The sequence below is a fragment of the Schistocerca piceifrons genome, chromosome 6 (genome assembly GCF_021461385.2).
Source record: "Schistocerca piceifrons isolate TAMUIC-IGC-003096 chromosome 6, iqSchPice1.1, whole genome shotgun sequence".
Classification (NCBI taxonomy): domain Eukaryota; kingdom Metazoa; phylum Arthropoda; class Insecta; order Orthoptera; family Acrididae; genus Schistocerca; species Schistocerca piceifrons.
This window is the reverse complement of record NC_060143.1, coordinates 95,179,391-95,196,162: the sequence shown is the minus strand read 5'-3', so window position 1 is coordinate 95,196,162 and position 16,772 is coordinate 95,179,391. Positions and strand designations below refer to the sequence as shown.

General features: G+C 41.1%; 1 protein-coding gene across 1 annotated transcript in view; it reads left to right on the top strand.

Annotated features, from left to right (window-relative positions):
• LOC124802789 (TBC1 domain family member 23) overlaps nt 1-16,772 on the top strand; it is a 234,115-nt gene that overhangs the window by 63,167 nt on the left and 154,176 nt on the right. The window contains exons 3-4 of the mRNA XM_047263790.1: nt 1,431-1,635; nt 13,043-13,166. Of these exons, the coding sequence (XP_047119746.1) occupies nt 1,431-1,635; nt 13,043-13,166 (329 nt within the window). The remainder of the gene's footprint in view (nt 1-1,430; nt 1,636-13,042; nt 13,167-16,772) is intronic.

The window sequence follows — 16,772 nt, the reverse complement described above, 5'->3', positions numbered from 1 at the left end:
ATGGACACTATTTGGTGATATAAAAGTGATTTCAATGCTGCTTGGTCAACAAAGTGGCTATACAAAGTTGCCTTGCTCTCTCTGTGAATGGGACAGTAGAGACAGAAAGCAAAACTACATAAAAAAGCTTGGAGCTTGAGAAAAACCTTACAGATAGGAGTTAAAAATGTTGAGAGGAAAAGCCTTGTGGATCCCAAAAAAGGTGCTACTTCCACCACTTCACATTGAGTTGGGGCTGATGAAACAATTTGTTAAGGCATTGCCAAAAGAAAGGGAGTGTTTCAGATATCTTTGTGGACAGTTTCCTGGTTTATCCAAGGCAAAGCTAAAGGAAGGAATCTTTGTCAGACTAGACATTAGAAAACTAATGACAGATCCCAACTTTATGGACAAAATACAAACAAAAGAAAAGGCAGCATGGACATTGTTAAATTAGTTGTTACTGGTTTCCTAGGAAACAAAAAAGATTCAAACTACAAGACAGTTGTTGCAGACATGCTCGACAACTTTAAGAAGCTGGGTTGTAACATGAGCATTCAAGTTCATTTTCTCCACTCACATCTTGACTACTTCCCTGCAAACCTTAGTGATGTAAGTGAAGAGCAGAGCGAAAGATTCCACCAAGACATCAAAGAAATGGAAAGAAGGAAGATGGAATGTCAACATGATAGCAGACTACTGCTGGATGATAAAAAGAGATGATCCTCAACAAGTCCACAGCCGGAAAAGCAATAAAAGAAGCTTCGACAGAAAGCGAAAGTGTTATTATAAGGACTGATGAGCTTAAAGAGAAATGGAAGTGTACTGGAAATGTAGTTTAGAACATGATTTATAAATAAAATAAAGTTTTATAACGTTGGAGAAAATGTAAATTGCTTAAATTTTGTTGTTGTACCCAAAAATACTCCCTTTTTTGAGAGAAAACCTGACGTGATAGAAAAAAAAGAAAATTGCATTTTTGAAATCAGTGCTGAAAAGTACATAAAAGTCAGTTATCAAATTTCAAACAAATTTCAAAAAATATTTTTTTGCAGACCTGTGTAATTATTTATGGCTGATACTGTCTTTCTTAATTATTATTTTTGAAGAGAATGTCATTTTCAGTTTTGTGCATTGGAATTCTGTTATTTGTTCTTGAGGCTGGTGGTGTCAAACTCCACATTTCAACATTTATTAAACTTTAGTTTAAAAGCAGCGTCGCTGTACTAAGCTGCTCAGTTCTTTACATATGTGATATTGATGATGGACTTTTATGTAAATTGCTTATGTCATCACAGCTGATGCAGCTGAACTTCCACTATTACATAATTTGTGTGTGATGTAGTAAAGACATCCACATTTTTAATATTTTTATTTCTATTAAAACAAAGCTTATTGTCTTTCAATCAGGAAATCTCTTATTACAACTAATGACTTTTTCTTTTGTGTAGATAAACTTGGCAATGAAGATGAGGACAAGGTATCCGTTGTGTCAGATCTGGAGTCAATCCTGACATTTTACTGCAAGAGCCATGGTCTGGAATATGAGAAAGGTTGTGGCTGGGTTGAAATGCTTCTGCCCTTGCTGTCGCTGAAGTTACCTCGAGCAGAGACTTATAATTTATTTGAAGCTATCCTTACAAGATATGTACCAAGGTATATTCTTATCCATGATGTTGCAAAAGCTTTGTCCTAAATTTTTATCTTTGTAATGGAAGCGAGGACATATGCTATATAATGGAAGAAAGGACATAAAATTAGTAACATTGTTTGTGTTTAGTGTGTGTTGTACTGCGTGTATTCAATGAAATCAAGATTTCCTTCTTCTATCGCTTAACCAATCAGAAATTTATTGTAATTTTTTGTAATCCATATTGTAGCCTTCCCCCGATTTACTTGTTCCAATGTCCTCAGAAGCCAAGGCCTCCATTAAAAACTGGCTGAAGTTTTGGTGATGATAGTATGGTGTTGTCAGTAATATAGTCCACACTAAAACTTGAACTTCAAACACTGTAATACCACTTTTATACTCTCTGAACTACTGCTTATGGCCAATTTGGACCGCATACACCTCAATTCAGTACAGTAGAGGTAGCTACGTACTACACCCAGCAATAGTTCTGTAGTTCCAGTTTGAGTGTAGTAACCTAATACCAACACAGTAATTCACTATTGTGTGTGTGTGCGCCATGAAACTGATCAACAGAAGTCCTTAAACAAATCACTCTCTGCAGTAGCAACACTTTAAAATTTTATTTTTGTGGGGGCCCACAGCCTCAGTGTGTGTTGAGAATGAAATCGTGGTCCAAGTGGGCTCTATTCTCTAAATTATCTGTGCAATCGGCCATTTGCAACATTGAGTCATTTTCAAGCCCTGTAATAACTTCAAAAATGGTGACATTGATTTATAGATTAATTGTCTACAATCTCTCAGATATATGTATATTGTGTGACCCAAGTTAGTTATGTATCTAGAGCTTCCAGCTTCACTTTGCATTGTGATACAGCACTGGTACATGTGACCAGGAATATGTCTTACCTCTGTGCATGGATGGCACAAAAACAATACAATATTGTACATGGTTACATCTATTTGCCGACATAAACAGAAATATGTCATCTTATAGTACATATATCTAAAAACAAAGATGATGTAACTTAGCAAACGAAAGCGTTGGTATGTTGATAGAGACACAAACAAACACAAACACACACACAAAATTCAAGCTTTCGCAACCCATGGTTGCTTCATCAGGAAAGAGGGAAGGAGTGGGAAAGACGAAAGGATGTGGGTTTTAATAGAGAGAGGGTAAGGAGGCATTCCAATCCCGGGAGTGGAAAGACTTACCTTAGGGGGAAAAAAGGACAGGTATACACTCGCGCGCTGCGCGCGCACACACACACACACACACACACACACACATCCATCCGCTCATATGCAGACACAAGCAGACATACGTAAAGGCCTTTACATATGCTTTCTTCCCACGTTTCAATAACTTCCCTAACAGTTATTCCATAGGAGTTTTCAGATTCTCAAAGCCTCTTTAGAAAGAAAGAAAATAGCTCAAGGAAGAGAATAGAACAAGAAAAGCTGAGGCGTGTACTGTTGCCCAACTGCGAAGCGTCTCAAAGCATGGGAACCCCCCTAAGCTTTCCTAATGTGACACTTACTGGATGTATCTTTTCAGATCCAGTATGTTTCTTAACCCAAGAACTTTGGGACTTTGTGTAAGCTAAGTGATAAACATTGATATGGGGTTGAACTCTCCACCAGCAGTGGTCCGTGATACACTAGTAAAAACTTTTTGATTTCACGGGACGCTTTCATCGATCTCTGTTTCATTTTGACCAACGCCAACTCACCGGGCTGGAAAGATGTTTGGCTTGGCCATGTCTCTCCTTGGCCCTCCTTGACATTCGCTCCTTGGCCATCTTCTCAACCTTGTCGAGTGTGAGAACCAGGCTCATCAGGAAAGCTACTTCTTTCACAATAATATTTGTGGGTTTCCAGCCAAATATTAATTTGCACAGTGTGAAAATCACGGCTTTGTGCCATAGATTGTTGATTAAATCCTCAAATCATTTAATAAAATTGGCCCAGGTGGTGTTATACCTGTGACAAACAGTCCAGTACAACCTATTTGATTCTTTCATCAGCCCCTCAGTGGAGTGACACTGCAGGAAGTATGGTGAAATCCTTACATGCGTAACCTGTCTCCTCTCTAGATAACTTCAAACTTGGTATCAGTAAATGGCAGAACATTGCCTGGTAGTAATTTAATTGGCTCCCAACTTGTACAAAATAAACATTCTCCACCTTCTCTATTTATATTTTTGTGTTCACATGTCTTATCAGATAGAACTGCACATACTTGGAGAACACGTCTAACATAACAAAAATATATGTGCACCCACTCTTGATATGGACAATGGACAGAAGAGATCCATTGTGATTAATTGCCTCAGTGCTTCCACCTGACTACTTTGACATAGGCCCTGAATTGATACAGTGGAAGCTCATATTTTTTGACACTGATCACGCATGGCGATGCACTTCTTCACCTGCCTCCACATGTTCTTGAAAAAAATAGTCACTTGTAGTTTAGCTTTGCATATACTAACTTGGGCGTAACTAGTGAATTTTCTGGTTTTACTCCTTGTGCAGGTGGACATCTAAACACACTAAACAGCCTGTCGTGAAGTGACAGTTACAAAGGCACTGGGATTCGCCCCACTTGGCCTATAAGGCTAAAAGTGTTGCATCTTCATTATCTATCCTTAAGAGCAGTTCATATTCAGAATCTCCATTGAATACAAATTTATGAGAGGGTGTACTGCAAAGAAGGCCTCCAAATTTTTTATGTGAAAACTCTTAAAGCTTTTTGAATGAAGTAAACATTCTAGATGTCTACATATTTTCAGTCCTCTGCCAGCAGAGTTCTCCAGATTGTAGCGTGTAACATTGCGATGGGTAACATGACTATGTCTATTGTGCTACAATTGATTTTCAAATTTGAAGAGTTTGTCCACACCTGGAGCACCCAATGCTTCAACATGACAATGCCAGACCACACATGAGCATTGAATGGCCATAGCTTTCGTGAATCAGGTCGCTCAGAGCATGTACATGTTGACTCGGAAGATACAATTCCCAATCTCCCTGATCTTTCATTCTTCATCCAAAGATTATACCTTGTATATTATAAGATACATTCACGTTAGGCTGTTTACGCAAGCCCGAAGTGCTTCACATACTTCAGGTGGTCGTTCCTGTTCCGTTCCGTATGAATGTCTCACCAAATTGTGGCTTTGTGCTGGGTGCTTTTCATAAAAAAGACTTTTAGCTCTTCCGAACTTTTCCCCTGCTCAGCCTTTCCCCGTCTGTAGATAAGTGGGATAGGACATGCGCTGCCTACATGTCAAAATTGCTGCAAGTACATGGCCCACTGTGCTAATCTTGGATATCTAAGGCAGAAAAGAAAAGCTAAGCGCTTTATGATCCGTCAAAATTATTATAGGTTTCCCATAAGTGATCTTTAAACTTCTAAAACCCATAAATGATGGCGAGCACCTCCTGCTCAGCCACACATTAATTGCACTCCACCACTGTCAACGTCCTACTTGTAATTGACATGGTATGGTGTTGAATGTGAACACCCCCCCCCCCCTCCCTCCCGCCCACACACACACACACACACACACACACACACACACACACACACATTCTGTGATGTAAAGACCGAACATGATTCCAAGTTGCTTCTTGAATTCCAGACTAGGAAATTCCGCTATCGCTCTGAGCATTCCTCCTTTGTTTGCTATGTCCACTTTAATAGCATGCCCTAACAATGTTATTTCACTTTTAACCATTTCAGTTTTGCTACATTTGAGCTACTTAGTTCCTTCCTTCATGGTGGCAAATACTAGCTCCAACAAGTTATAATGTTCTTCTGTTTTGTATATGGCTAACAATACATTAGCAATGTAAACTGTCAGTTGTTCTATCAACAGTATAAATGCACAAACTGAAATGTTCAGACCAAACAGCACCACACGGAACAGGTAACACAAGCTGCCATGTAGAAATGTGGTATACTTTCTGGATTTTGATGCTAATATAAAATTTCAGTACCTGCACACTTATGTCTTTAGACAACAAGAAACTTGGGCTTAACTAGTGAATTTTCTGGTTTTACTTCCTGTACAGGTGGACATCTAAACACACTAAATAGCCTGTCGTGAAGTGACAGTTACAAAGGTACTAGGATTCGCCCCACTTGGTCTATAAGTCTAAAAGTGTTGCATTCTCATTATCTATCCTTAAGGGCAGTTCGTATTTGGAATCTCCATTGAATACAAATTTATGAGAGGATGTACCGCAAAGAAGGCCTCTAAATTTTTTATGTGAAAATTCTTAAGGCCTTTTAAATGACACAAACATTATCAATGTTCTACGTCTTTATTCTAGATTTCTACATGTTTTCAGTCCTCTGTTAACAGAGGTCTCCAGATAGTAGCGTGTAACATTGCAATGCGTAACGTGTCTATGTCTATTGCGCTACAATTGAGTTTCAAATCTGAAGAGTTTGTCCACACATGGAGCACCCACTCCTTCAGCATGACAATGCCAGACCACACACGAACGCTGCGACATCTGCAACAACCCGACACCTTGAGTTCACTGTCATCAATCATCCTCCGTACAGTCCCAGTTTCTGATTTTCACCTGTTTCCAAAACTTCAAGAACACTTTCGAGGACCTCACATTGATAACTGATTAAGCAGTGACGAGGTTGTAGCTCCGTCAACAAAATCAAGCATTCTACAGTGATTGTGATACAAATAAATATTTAGACTAGAAGAAGAATAATATGTAGATTGATACTAAAGTTTGTTTTATTTATAAAACTTTCAGAGTTTTCACATAAAAAATTCAGAGGCTTTAAGTTTCAGCATGCTGTTTAGATAATTTGCTTACCCCTAAAGGCAATCCTGTGCTCTACTGTACTTGCTTCTTAAAGTTCTGTCGCTTGTAGTTCAGAAGTTATTTCAGCCTTACATTTTTTAATATTGTGCTTTGGCACCCAAGCCGGCCGAAGTGGCAGAGCAGTTCTAGGCACTGCAGTCTGGAACCGCTATGGTCACAGGTTCACAGGTTCGAATCCTGCCTCGCGCATGAATGTGTGTGATGTCCTTAGGTTAGTTAGGTTTAAGTAGTTCTAAGTTCTAGGGGACTGATGACCTCAGCAGTTAAGTCCCATAGTGCTCAGAGCCATTTGAACAATTTTTTTTTTTTTTGCACCCAAAGTTCATACACTTGCCACCACGGTGAATTGTTATTCTTTTCTGTTCCTAATGCAGTCAGCTGCTGTTTGTCAAACAGCCTCACAGTTCTGAAATATCATCGCCGCAAAGTTCATCAAGAATGTTATGACGACTCGAACTACTGCTGGGGTGATGAGGCTGCGTGTCACTCATGCCATGCACTGTGGGTGCTCTCTCCACCCTGGGTAAAGCCATTAAAACATCCCGGTAAATGCTCTAACAGGCCAGCAGGCAGACCTGTGGCCCACACCAGTCACTGTCACACCCCACTACGATCAACTGTGTCATCTTCATTTCGCACTTTGTTCACACTCAGTCCTTGAATATTATTTGCCAACAGTCTGCTTGAGATTGGGACCTCAGACCTTGTTGTCTCTGGCCAATCTCGCATCAAGAGACTATGTGGCTTAACTGGTCAGGTGGAATATTCTGATCACCACATTCTGCATCGTAATCCACAATGGCTACCACTCTTTGTCACGCTTTGCATGCGTTTTGCCTGTGGTCCCATTTACACATAAGGTGCATCGACCGACCTACTGCCATCTTGCCGTGATTGTCCGTTCTGGTGGCTGCCATACTGGCCATGCAGTTGTTCCACTCTTTCTAGGAAATGGACATAATTATTGAAATTATTCCATGGTGCTGCAATCAGCTCTTGTCGAATATAGAATTGCAACGTACATCTGCTGCAAACAGTTCCGTAGTGAAGCCCATGTCACCGTAATTAATATATTTCCAGTGGTGTTTGCAGAACACTTTCATGGTGCCATGATCAGCTTGTTACTTGTTCTCGCTACAGAAATCTACTAGCAACTATTGCTGAACTCGTTTAAATCATTACAATCCTTGATAACATCTACCGTTGTGTCGACCAAGATACTGGTAGCACATCCATGAATTCTTGTATGAATAATTTTTGATGCACTTTTCCATGTGAATCGAAATAATTTATTTCCTGCAGTGGATGAATGCCTCTTCCACTGAGGTAAGAGGCGGGTGTTGTACTACATTTCTAGATAACTTTAAAATCTCTTTGTCTGTTTTGATTAGTTTCACATCAGCTACTTGATTATGCACTAGCTACTTAAAAAAAATTGCTTGCTGTTTGCTCAGGGTCCAACATGCGCTTTCTCTTGGTTATGTGCATATTACAATCAGTGTGCTGATCAAATATTATATTATTACTTATATAGGTCAATTCAGTGCCCAGTGTCTGCTAATGTGCTGATTGCTTTTAACTTCATTTGCTCATTGTCATCAAAGTGGGATAGATAGATCATTAGCTTCCGACCTTTCCAGGATCTGTACTTGACTCTGTGGTGGGGGCGTCACAATGTTTCTGCACCTACCCGAGATCTGAATGTAACTTCAATCTATCTTTCTCAGCGGTGCATCAACCTGCTGCATCAGCCATACTCAGTATTGTGCAAAATGTTCTTCAATGTCGTACATTATTTCCGAATTTAACTTTTACGTTTCTGTTGACATGTGAAAGTTAACCTCATCAATCTCTGTTTTTACATTTGAATTTTACCTAATCACAGTTAAATTTACTTTTCTCAATGCTGCTCTTTAGCTTTCATTATCCTTTTGCAATTCCAGCTTGAAATTACCAGAGGTTTCAGTTGGTGACAGCAGTGAAATTTTGGTCCATCTGTCTCGAACCCTGGAGACAATTGCTCCACTACTGAGTCTGTCATTGCTCGATTGTCATCAGTAGTCACTGATAATGACTTGCTCCGATCATTCCCTGGGATTCAACTTTAACTTGTTCTGCTGACACAATACTTGGAGATTGTAATCTTGTTTCATCTAAATACAATACTTGTGTAAAGTATATATTGGTACTGTAAACTTCAGTACTACTCTGTTCCCTCTTAATTCTATCCATGTCAGTGACACCCTCAACTTAACCTGGCGAAGTGGAATCTAGTGGGCCCTTATCTCTATTGGCCATTCTATTCTCAAGTGTTACAAGCGTGCCCCACAGTTGAGAATCTGAGACCATATGTTTTCAAAGAGTACAGCAGCACATCATCTGTTGCTGCTCCATCTGTCACTGCTGCCGAGGCGTGCAGCCACCCTGCTGCTTAGCACCGCTTGCTCCGGGTGCCACTGAGTCTGCTGCCTGTTGTTTCGGAACCTTCTGCTGCTAAGTTTTACAACCAACCCTGTGACGTTGTCAACATCCGTGAAAGTTCTCAGCATACTATAACACACACTGTTTCTGCTGAAAGCAGGAGAAGTTTCAACCTCCATCCGATGATTCTCTGTGGTGCATATAAAAAACCTAAACATGCTCTTGGAGAATTCCCTTTGGCTCTATTATTAATTACACAGTATTATCAGTTACATTATTTGATAGTGTTTCTCGGCACAATGCTGCACCATTTTGGAGCATTTAAATCCTTTCATGTGATAAATTAATTGTATTTAACCCCTTTCATTGCTAATAAGAGCAGTTGCATCGCGAGAAAATAATCAAACCGTAACCGACACCACGCTTCGGAACACACTGTCTGTACCAGGAAACAGAAGTTTAACAGAGGTGTGCAACAGTTTCAATGCAGACCTACCTGTTGGTATTGTGTCCTTGTCAGTGTGCACATTCTCGATGTGTTAACCTCACCTCCCCTTATCAGTAGTACAGTTGTTCTTATGCTAAACCCCAACTTGTGAACTCTGTTGCTGACTTAACTCTGACATAACACTCATGGTGTGGTTTGTACACCAGTAAACAGAGAACAAACAAATCTGGTAAACTCTTGATTTATTGTTGAGGCCCGGTGTCCTACAGTTTGGCAAGTGTACGTTTATTACAGCAATTATGCAAAGTTACAAGTGAGTTCATCAGAATTGACGGAGCTTGTGTGATCACAACTACTTCACAGCACAACAACCATGGACACAGTTACTCAGGTATGGATTTACAATTTAATCTGCACAACAGCTGCATAATGTGCCGCATATGATTTATGCTCTGTGCCACGTGGGAGTTAAGGCCATAATGCCGGGTTAGTTTTTGATCTGCGGGCAATATGTAATACAATATTCTTCAAGACACAAAATTATCTAAACCCTCCAGCGTGACCAAGAGGTAATCAACAACAATGTAGTCACAAGATTGAGACAGTGAACAAATAGTCCACATCGTCCCACTTATTCACATGTGTTGAAGCTATGGCGTACTGCACAATAGTCACAATCGAAATATACTTAATCAACACCAATCAAATATTGCCTACACAGTTGTACTTTTAGACGTTATTAATTGGACATGAAGAAAAAGAAAACCTGTTATGCCATAGAGGTGTGTTCTCCATGAACAATGGCTCATAACCTCCACTAGAAACCTTTCTGTCCTGTAAGTGACATCAGACAGTCCACTTTAGGAATATTAATGCTTCTCATAATAAAATGGCCTCACACAGTAGCTCCAGTGGAGACTCTCTCACAAGGCTATGTGAAATAATTTCCCCCACCTCCTGAATCTGACAACACACAATTTTATGATGAACTGTTTTTCAATTTTGTGCTGCACTGCCTTGAACTGTTCCAGCTGGTCATAACTGAGGAGGTGTCTACCACTGCATACTATGCTGTGTTTCTATTTGTGATTTCTGTGGTATTTTTACTGCAACCCTTTAAACTTCCTGACACTACATTCGGAACTCCCATTGCGATGACTTGAATTTTTAGTGCATGCCCTCTCCCTAATGCAGAGCAATGGGTTCTTGTCGCTGCTGCCAGCTACTGTCAGTTCTGATTATTATACTCAATCAAAATTCAAATATCTCAAGAGCCTACCGTATTTACTCGAATCTAAGCCGCACTCGAATCTAAGCCACACCAGAAAAATGAGACTCGAAATCAAGGAAAAAAAAATTTCCCGAATCTAAGCCGCACCTGAAATTTGAGACTCGAAATTCAAGGGGAGAGAAAAGTTTTAGGCCGCACCTCCAAATTGAAACAAAGTTGGTCCATTGTAATATGAGACACAATTTAGGTCGAATGAATGACGATACAGCTACAGTAGTTTGGTTCGAGTCGTAAGCTTAGCAGTTAAGCTTTACCAGGTAGCCATTGCTATGCGTCAGGCGCTCCGTCAGTATTTATACGGGTACCCTTCCTTTTTCACGTGCTTCGTGTGGTTTGAATCGATTGCTTATTGTGCTTTGATCTGATAAGTGCCGTTTTCTTTTTTATAGGTGTTTACGCCACTGTAAGCTGAAAATGCATTACTGTACTGTGTCATGCACTGTTTGTCGCATTCTGATAGTGCGTGTTTACGGCCTGTCGCCGCTCGCGGCATGGCTTGCTTTTGTGCGCGCTACCGCCGCTTACAATTAAAAAAAAAAAAAAAAAAAAAAAAAAAAAAAGAGAGAGGAATCGTCTCATTAGCGAAACAATGGCAAGAGACTGCTATTTGTTGTTACTTACACTGCTGCTTTCTTTGATAATGATCAACAAAAACCAAATAATAGACTGCATATGATAGAACATGTTCTGAACGAGAATTAGGCGAAAATTTTTCTCCTTTTGAAAATCTTTGCGGCCGCTTCTTTAGTACATCAAATTTGCACAGAAATTAGTCATCTTAGATTTAAAAATCTAGTCAGTTGCCGTGCTTCATTTCTGACTGTATCACTATTAGGCATAAAAATAATACGAATATAAACATGACACGATACGTATATTCTTCCGCGTTTGCTGTTGTCTCGCTCTAGTTTCGTAGTTTATTAGGCAGACAGGATTTAAATGAGATTGCAGCAAACACGAAAGAATACATAGCAAAATGTTTATATTCGTATTATTCTTATGGCGAAGAGAATAGTGCATGTGATTTATATTTCATCAGGTTCCTATTAGCAACCATCTCTTCTCACAGGTAGGAAAGAATTCAGAACGTAGAGTTGGCCATATTGACAAACATCCCAAACAGTCTTGCCAGTCGTATTTTCGTAGTACATTGAAATTCTGCTACATTCGAAGATGAACAATACGGAATTTGTATTTACTTCGTTGGATAATGTATGAAAATGGTCGAAACTCGGGACGGAGAAAAAAATCTCGTCTTCCACCTTTTTTTAAAATTTATTTATTGACGCAGAGGTTTTGGCGCCAGTATTTATCTTTGTGTCTACAAAGCATGCTACATATATTCGACGGCAGAAGTTAGTTGTGGCGGCACCTACTAACATTTTTTCAGAACTTCCGCTTGCTTTGCACTCGATTCTAAGCCGCAGGCGGTTTTTTGGATTACAAAAACTGGAAAAAAAGTGCGGCTTCGATTCGAGTAAATACGGTAAACTTGTATCACAATGTGGTTTTGATAAATCTTAATCATTGCTGTAATCTGCAAACTTAGTACCTCTGAAATGAGTGTGCACAGTGGGGTGACATACTACTGCCATATCTCAACTACCTAGAAAATATATGACACTTCATTTCATAAATACCCCAGATGGAAGTTACAACCCATAATTGCTTGAGTCTAACAGTGGAAGCTGATAGTTTCCCCCCTCCCCCATGTCCCCTTAACAATTAATGGGTTAGGAAGCCAATGTTTGATATGTAGGGAACACATTACAAATTTGTGCTAACAAGTTCTACAACCAGCCTACGAGGAACTGACACCAGGAATTGCATTCTATATACGTGAGCGTCTTTAGTTTGATAACAAGGTGTTTGGATCTGCCCTCACCCACCATCCCCAAGAATGTGATTTGACTGAACTGAGATGAAGGTTGTCTCAAATGAAGTCAATGCAGATGAGATGAAGGATAGAGAAATCTAGAGAGTAAATAGCAATTAGGATTGAGGAGACAGAGTAAAGTGTATGAGAAGGATTGGAATATAACAATATTATGAAAAGGAAAGTTGCTACTCATCATATAGCGGAGATGCTGAGTCGCATATTGGCACAACAAAAAGACAGTGTATCTGCAGCTCAGCATTCCACTATATGGTGAGTAGCAACTTCCCTTTTCATGATATTGTTATGTTTCATCCTTAATTTCCATTGTTTGTTTGAAGGATTGAAATATGCGAGCAGAGATCTCACAGATGCAACTGGAAATTGTGGCATGCTGCCAATAGGACTGCAGATGTATATGCTGTACATCTCTTGTACTTTCTCGACACTTCCAACATAGGATGGTAGCCTTTTTCAATTACGGTCAACTGTCTCTTAAGAGATAAATAACTAATGGGGTGTCTCTTCACTTCACAGGGGTTGCAGAAAGAATGGAACACCATTCCACTTGTTCAGGCTTCTGCTATTGTATCACGATCCAGAATTATGTTCTTCACTGGATACAATGCGCATCAGCCCTGACCAGTACTGTCTCACATGGGTAAGTTTTGAACTATGAGCTCTTTACATATTTAATTTGTTAAACTTTCACCGACTCTTGCACGTTCTGTGTGTTTCTGAATTCATACACATTTAAATAGTTTCTATTTTAAAAAAATCAATTTAGCTTGGATTTATTGACAGTTGGATGATCTTTGTGTTATGTAGCAAACATGTTTTCTGTTATCCATTTCCATTAAATCAATAACAATTTTTAATCCCTTGTCAACCAAAATGTTGAAGTTTTGTAGTTTCTAAAAGCCAAACAAAAACTGAAATTATTACTTAAGGCCAACTGTGTAAACATCACTGACTGGAGGTCAATTTTGACCTTAGTTCAGAAATTGAACTCTGCTCATGACTCCACACCATTGAATAACACTAAACTTAGATCCACTGAAGGAGGTGCAGTGTTGATTTAATTTAGCATGAAACACTTTTTAATGCTGTAGAAGAAGTTCTTGTAAAGTGCAAAAAACTATATGATGAAAGGAGACCACAAACTGAAAAGTAGAAGCATTTAGTTCTCACTAGGCACCTCACAAAAGAAAGAAAACGTATTAACTTTTGGATTTATCCTTTGACAAGCTAGGAGTGTGTGTGTGTGTGTGGTGGGGGGGGGGGGGGGGGGGGGGGGGGGAAGCCTACTACATGGTTATACCTAGACTGACGGTGCAAATGCTGTTTTGCGGCAGGTGGACTGATTGTAGTGGGGCTAGTGTCAAGTGGGGTGGGTGGAGGGGGAGGGAAAGGTGCTGGGGGTAGGTGGTTAGCAGCTCAGAGGGAGGTAGCGGATTTTTTGGCTAGGAACGGAGCAGGGAGAGTTGGCAGGTATATGGGCTGGTACAGTTTTAGCGGAAGTGGCACACGCTGAAGGTGACATGGGGACATGAATTGGGTAAAGTTGACGGGGTGGTGGAAGGGGAAATTGTTGGGTGGAGGGTGCAAGGATGGTGGGTTATCAGAGATTGAGGTCAAGATGATTACAGGAGTGGAGGATGTGTTTTAGCGGTAACTCTCATCTGTGTATTTCTGAAATGCTGGCGGAGGAGGGAAGGATCCAGATGACTGGGGTTGTGAAGCTGCTGTTGAAAATTTGGATGTTGTGCTTAGCTGCATGTTGTGCCGCTGCATGGTCAACTTTGTTCTTGACAACAGTTTGGCAGGGGCCATTCATCCTGGTAAACAGCTGGCTATTAGTCATACTAATATAAAAAGCTGTGCAGAGCTGGTATATGACATGGCTGCATCCACCGATGGCCCAGCCTCTGATAGGGTAGCATAAGTTTGTGACAGCACTGGAGTAGGAAGTGCTGGGTGGGTGAATTAGTTAGTCTTGCACCTGGGTCTTACACAGGGATAAGATCCCTGTGGGTAGGGGCTGAGATTGGGAGTGGCATGGGGATGGACTATATAATGGTTAGGGACAGAGATAATGTGACATAGTTATGCTAGTGCACGTTTAGCCACACCAGAAATTTTAATTCCAGAAACGCATGCAGGTATGGATGCGTATGAGTTAAGAAGCATCGTGGCACTTCTAGAACATTAATTGAAGATTAATTTCTTCGAGCTTTGGTTTAAGGCATGGTAATCATACCTCCCTATAATATCTTTGCTGCATGGAGATGACACGAATAAAAATAATTACAAATATTTATGTTGTATAAAGACCATTTAAAGAATCTGCACAACTAGGATGTAATGGAGGTTGGGTAGGCGACGGAATACCACTTTAGGGGGGGGGGGGGGGTGGGAATGATCTTGGGTAGGATGTCCTTGATTTCAAGACATGATTATTGGTAATCAAAGCCCTGGTAAAGGCAGCAGTTCAGTTGTTACTGTCCGGGGTGATATTGGGTGGTTTGTAGCTGGTTCTTGGGCTGGTGTCTGTGAAGTCAGTTGTGTCTCAGAGATATAGTCAATCCACTGACCCAGCACTTCCTGTTCTAGTCCTGTCATAGGCTTGTCCTACCCTGTCAGAGGGAGGCCACCTGTGAAAGTGGCCATGGCATGTACCAGATCTGTTGCAGTCACTGCACAGCTTTTTGTATTGATATGACTACCAACAGTTGTCCACCTGGATGAATGGCCACTGCCAAACTGGAGATGAGAGAAAAGTAGACTACCCTGTGGTACAACATGAAGCTGAATATAACATACTTGATTTTAATAGCTACTTCACAACCCAGGCCATCTAGCTCCTCCCCTCGACCTCCAGCTTTTCTGAAGTGTACAGATGGTTGTTACCCCTACATCACATTTTCTGCTCCCAAAACTGTTCTACTCTCAATCGGGATAATCTACTGTCCCCACATCAACAGTTTCTACTCCCACTGTCCTATAACCTCTTCCCAATTCATGCCCCTTCTCCCTCATTGTGCTCACTCTCTGCCAACACACTCACCAGTCTTTTCCCTCCCCCCCCCACCCCCACCCCTCCCGCGACTCCCACAGCATCCCGAACCTGCCGGCCACTTTCTACAGTAACTCCTGCATGCTCTACTTGATGGCACTCTTCTCTCTCCCCACCCTTTGTTATCCGTCCTCCTTCCTTGCCTCATTCCTGATCGCTGCTTTCATTCAGTTCGTTACGTTCTGGCTAAAGTGGCCAGAAATGGTAGTCATGTGTGCATGAAGTGTGCCTACTTGTATGAATATGTGTGTGTGTGTGTGTGTGTGTGTGTGTGTGTGTGTGTGTGTGTGTGTGTGTGTGTGTGGGTGGGTGGGTGGGTGGGGGGTTATTTCTTTTCTGAAGAAGGGTTTGGCCGAAAGCTTAGTGTTAACAATGTTTTTGTTGTGCCTATCTGGAACTTAGTGTGTCATCTTTATGGTGAATAGCAGTCTATCATTTTCATAATCATTGATATTTCAACCTGGACTTTCCATGGTTTACTTGCATAACGTAATTTCTTAACCTAGCCTTACAATTATTTAGGAATAAAGGAGACAACTCAAAAGGCAGAAGTGCTGCATCGTTGATAGGTACACAAACAAAAGGTTCAGAGCTTTGCTAACTTTTTTCAAGCTTGTAGGAAAAACAAGCACCTCCGCCCCCACCCCCCCCCCCCCACCCCCACCACACACACACACACACACACACACACACACACACACACAAGTACGTCTCCCTACATTGTGCTCAGTCAACTGCCAGATCTTTTCTGGTCCACGGTGAGTATACCGTTTGTTTCTGTACCTATCGACAGTGCAGCGCTTCTGCCTTTTGGTGTCGTCCCCTTTATTCCTAAATAATCGTAATTCTCAATCAGAACTTTCTGTGCTTTATTAACCTCCGTCTGAACAGGCCTTGGAAGGCCCAACGGTACTGACCAGCCGCCGTGTCATCCTGAGCCTACAGGTGTCACTGCATGTGGATATGGAGGGGCATGTGGTCAGCACACCACTCTCTCAGCTGTATGTCAGTTTAAAAGACCGGAGCCACTACTTCTCAATCAAGTAGCTCGTCAGTTTGTCTCACAAGGGCTGGGTGCACCCCACTTGCCAACAGCGTTCGGCAGACCGGATGGTCACCCATCCAAGTGCTAGCCCAGCCCGACAGCGCTTAACTTCGGGATCTGGCAGGAACCAGTCTGACCACTGCGGC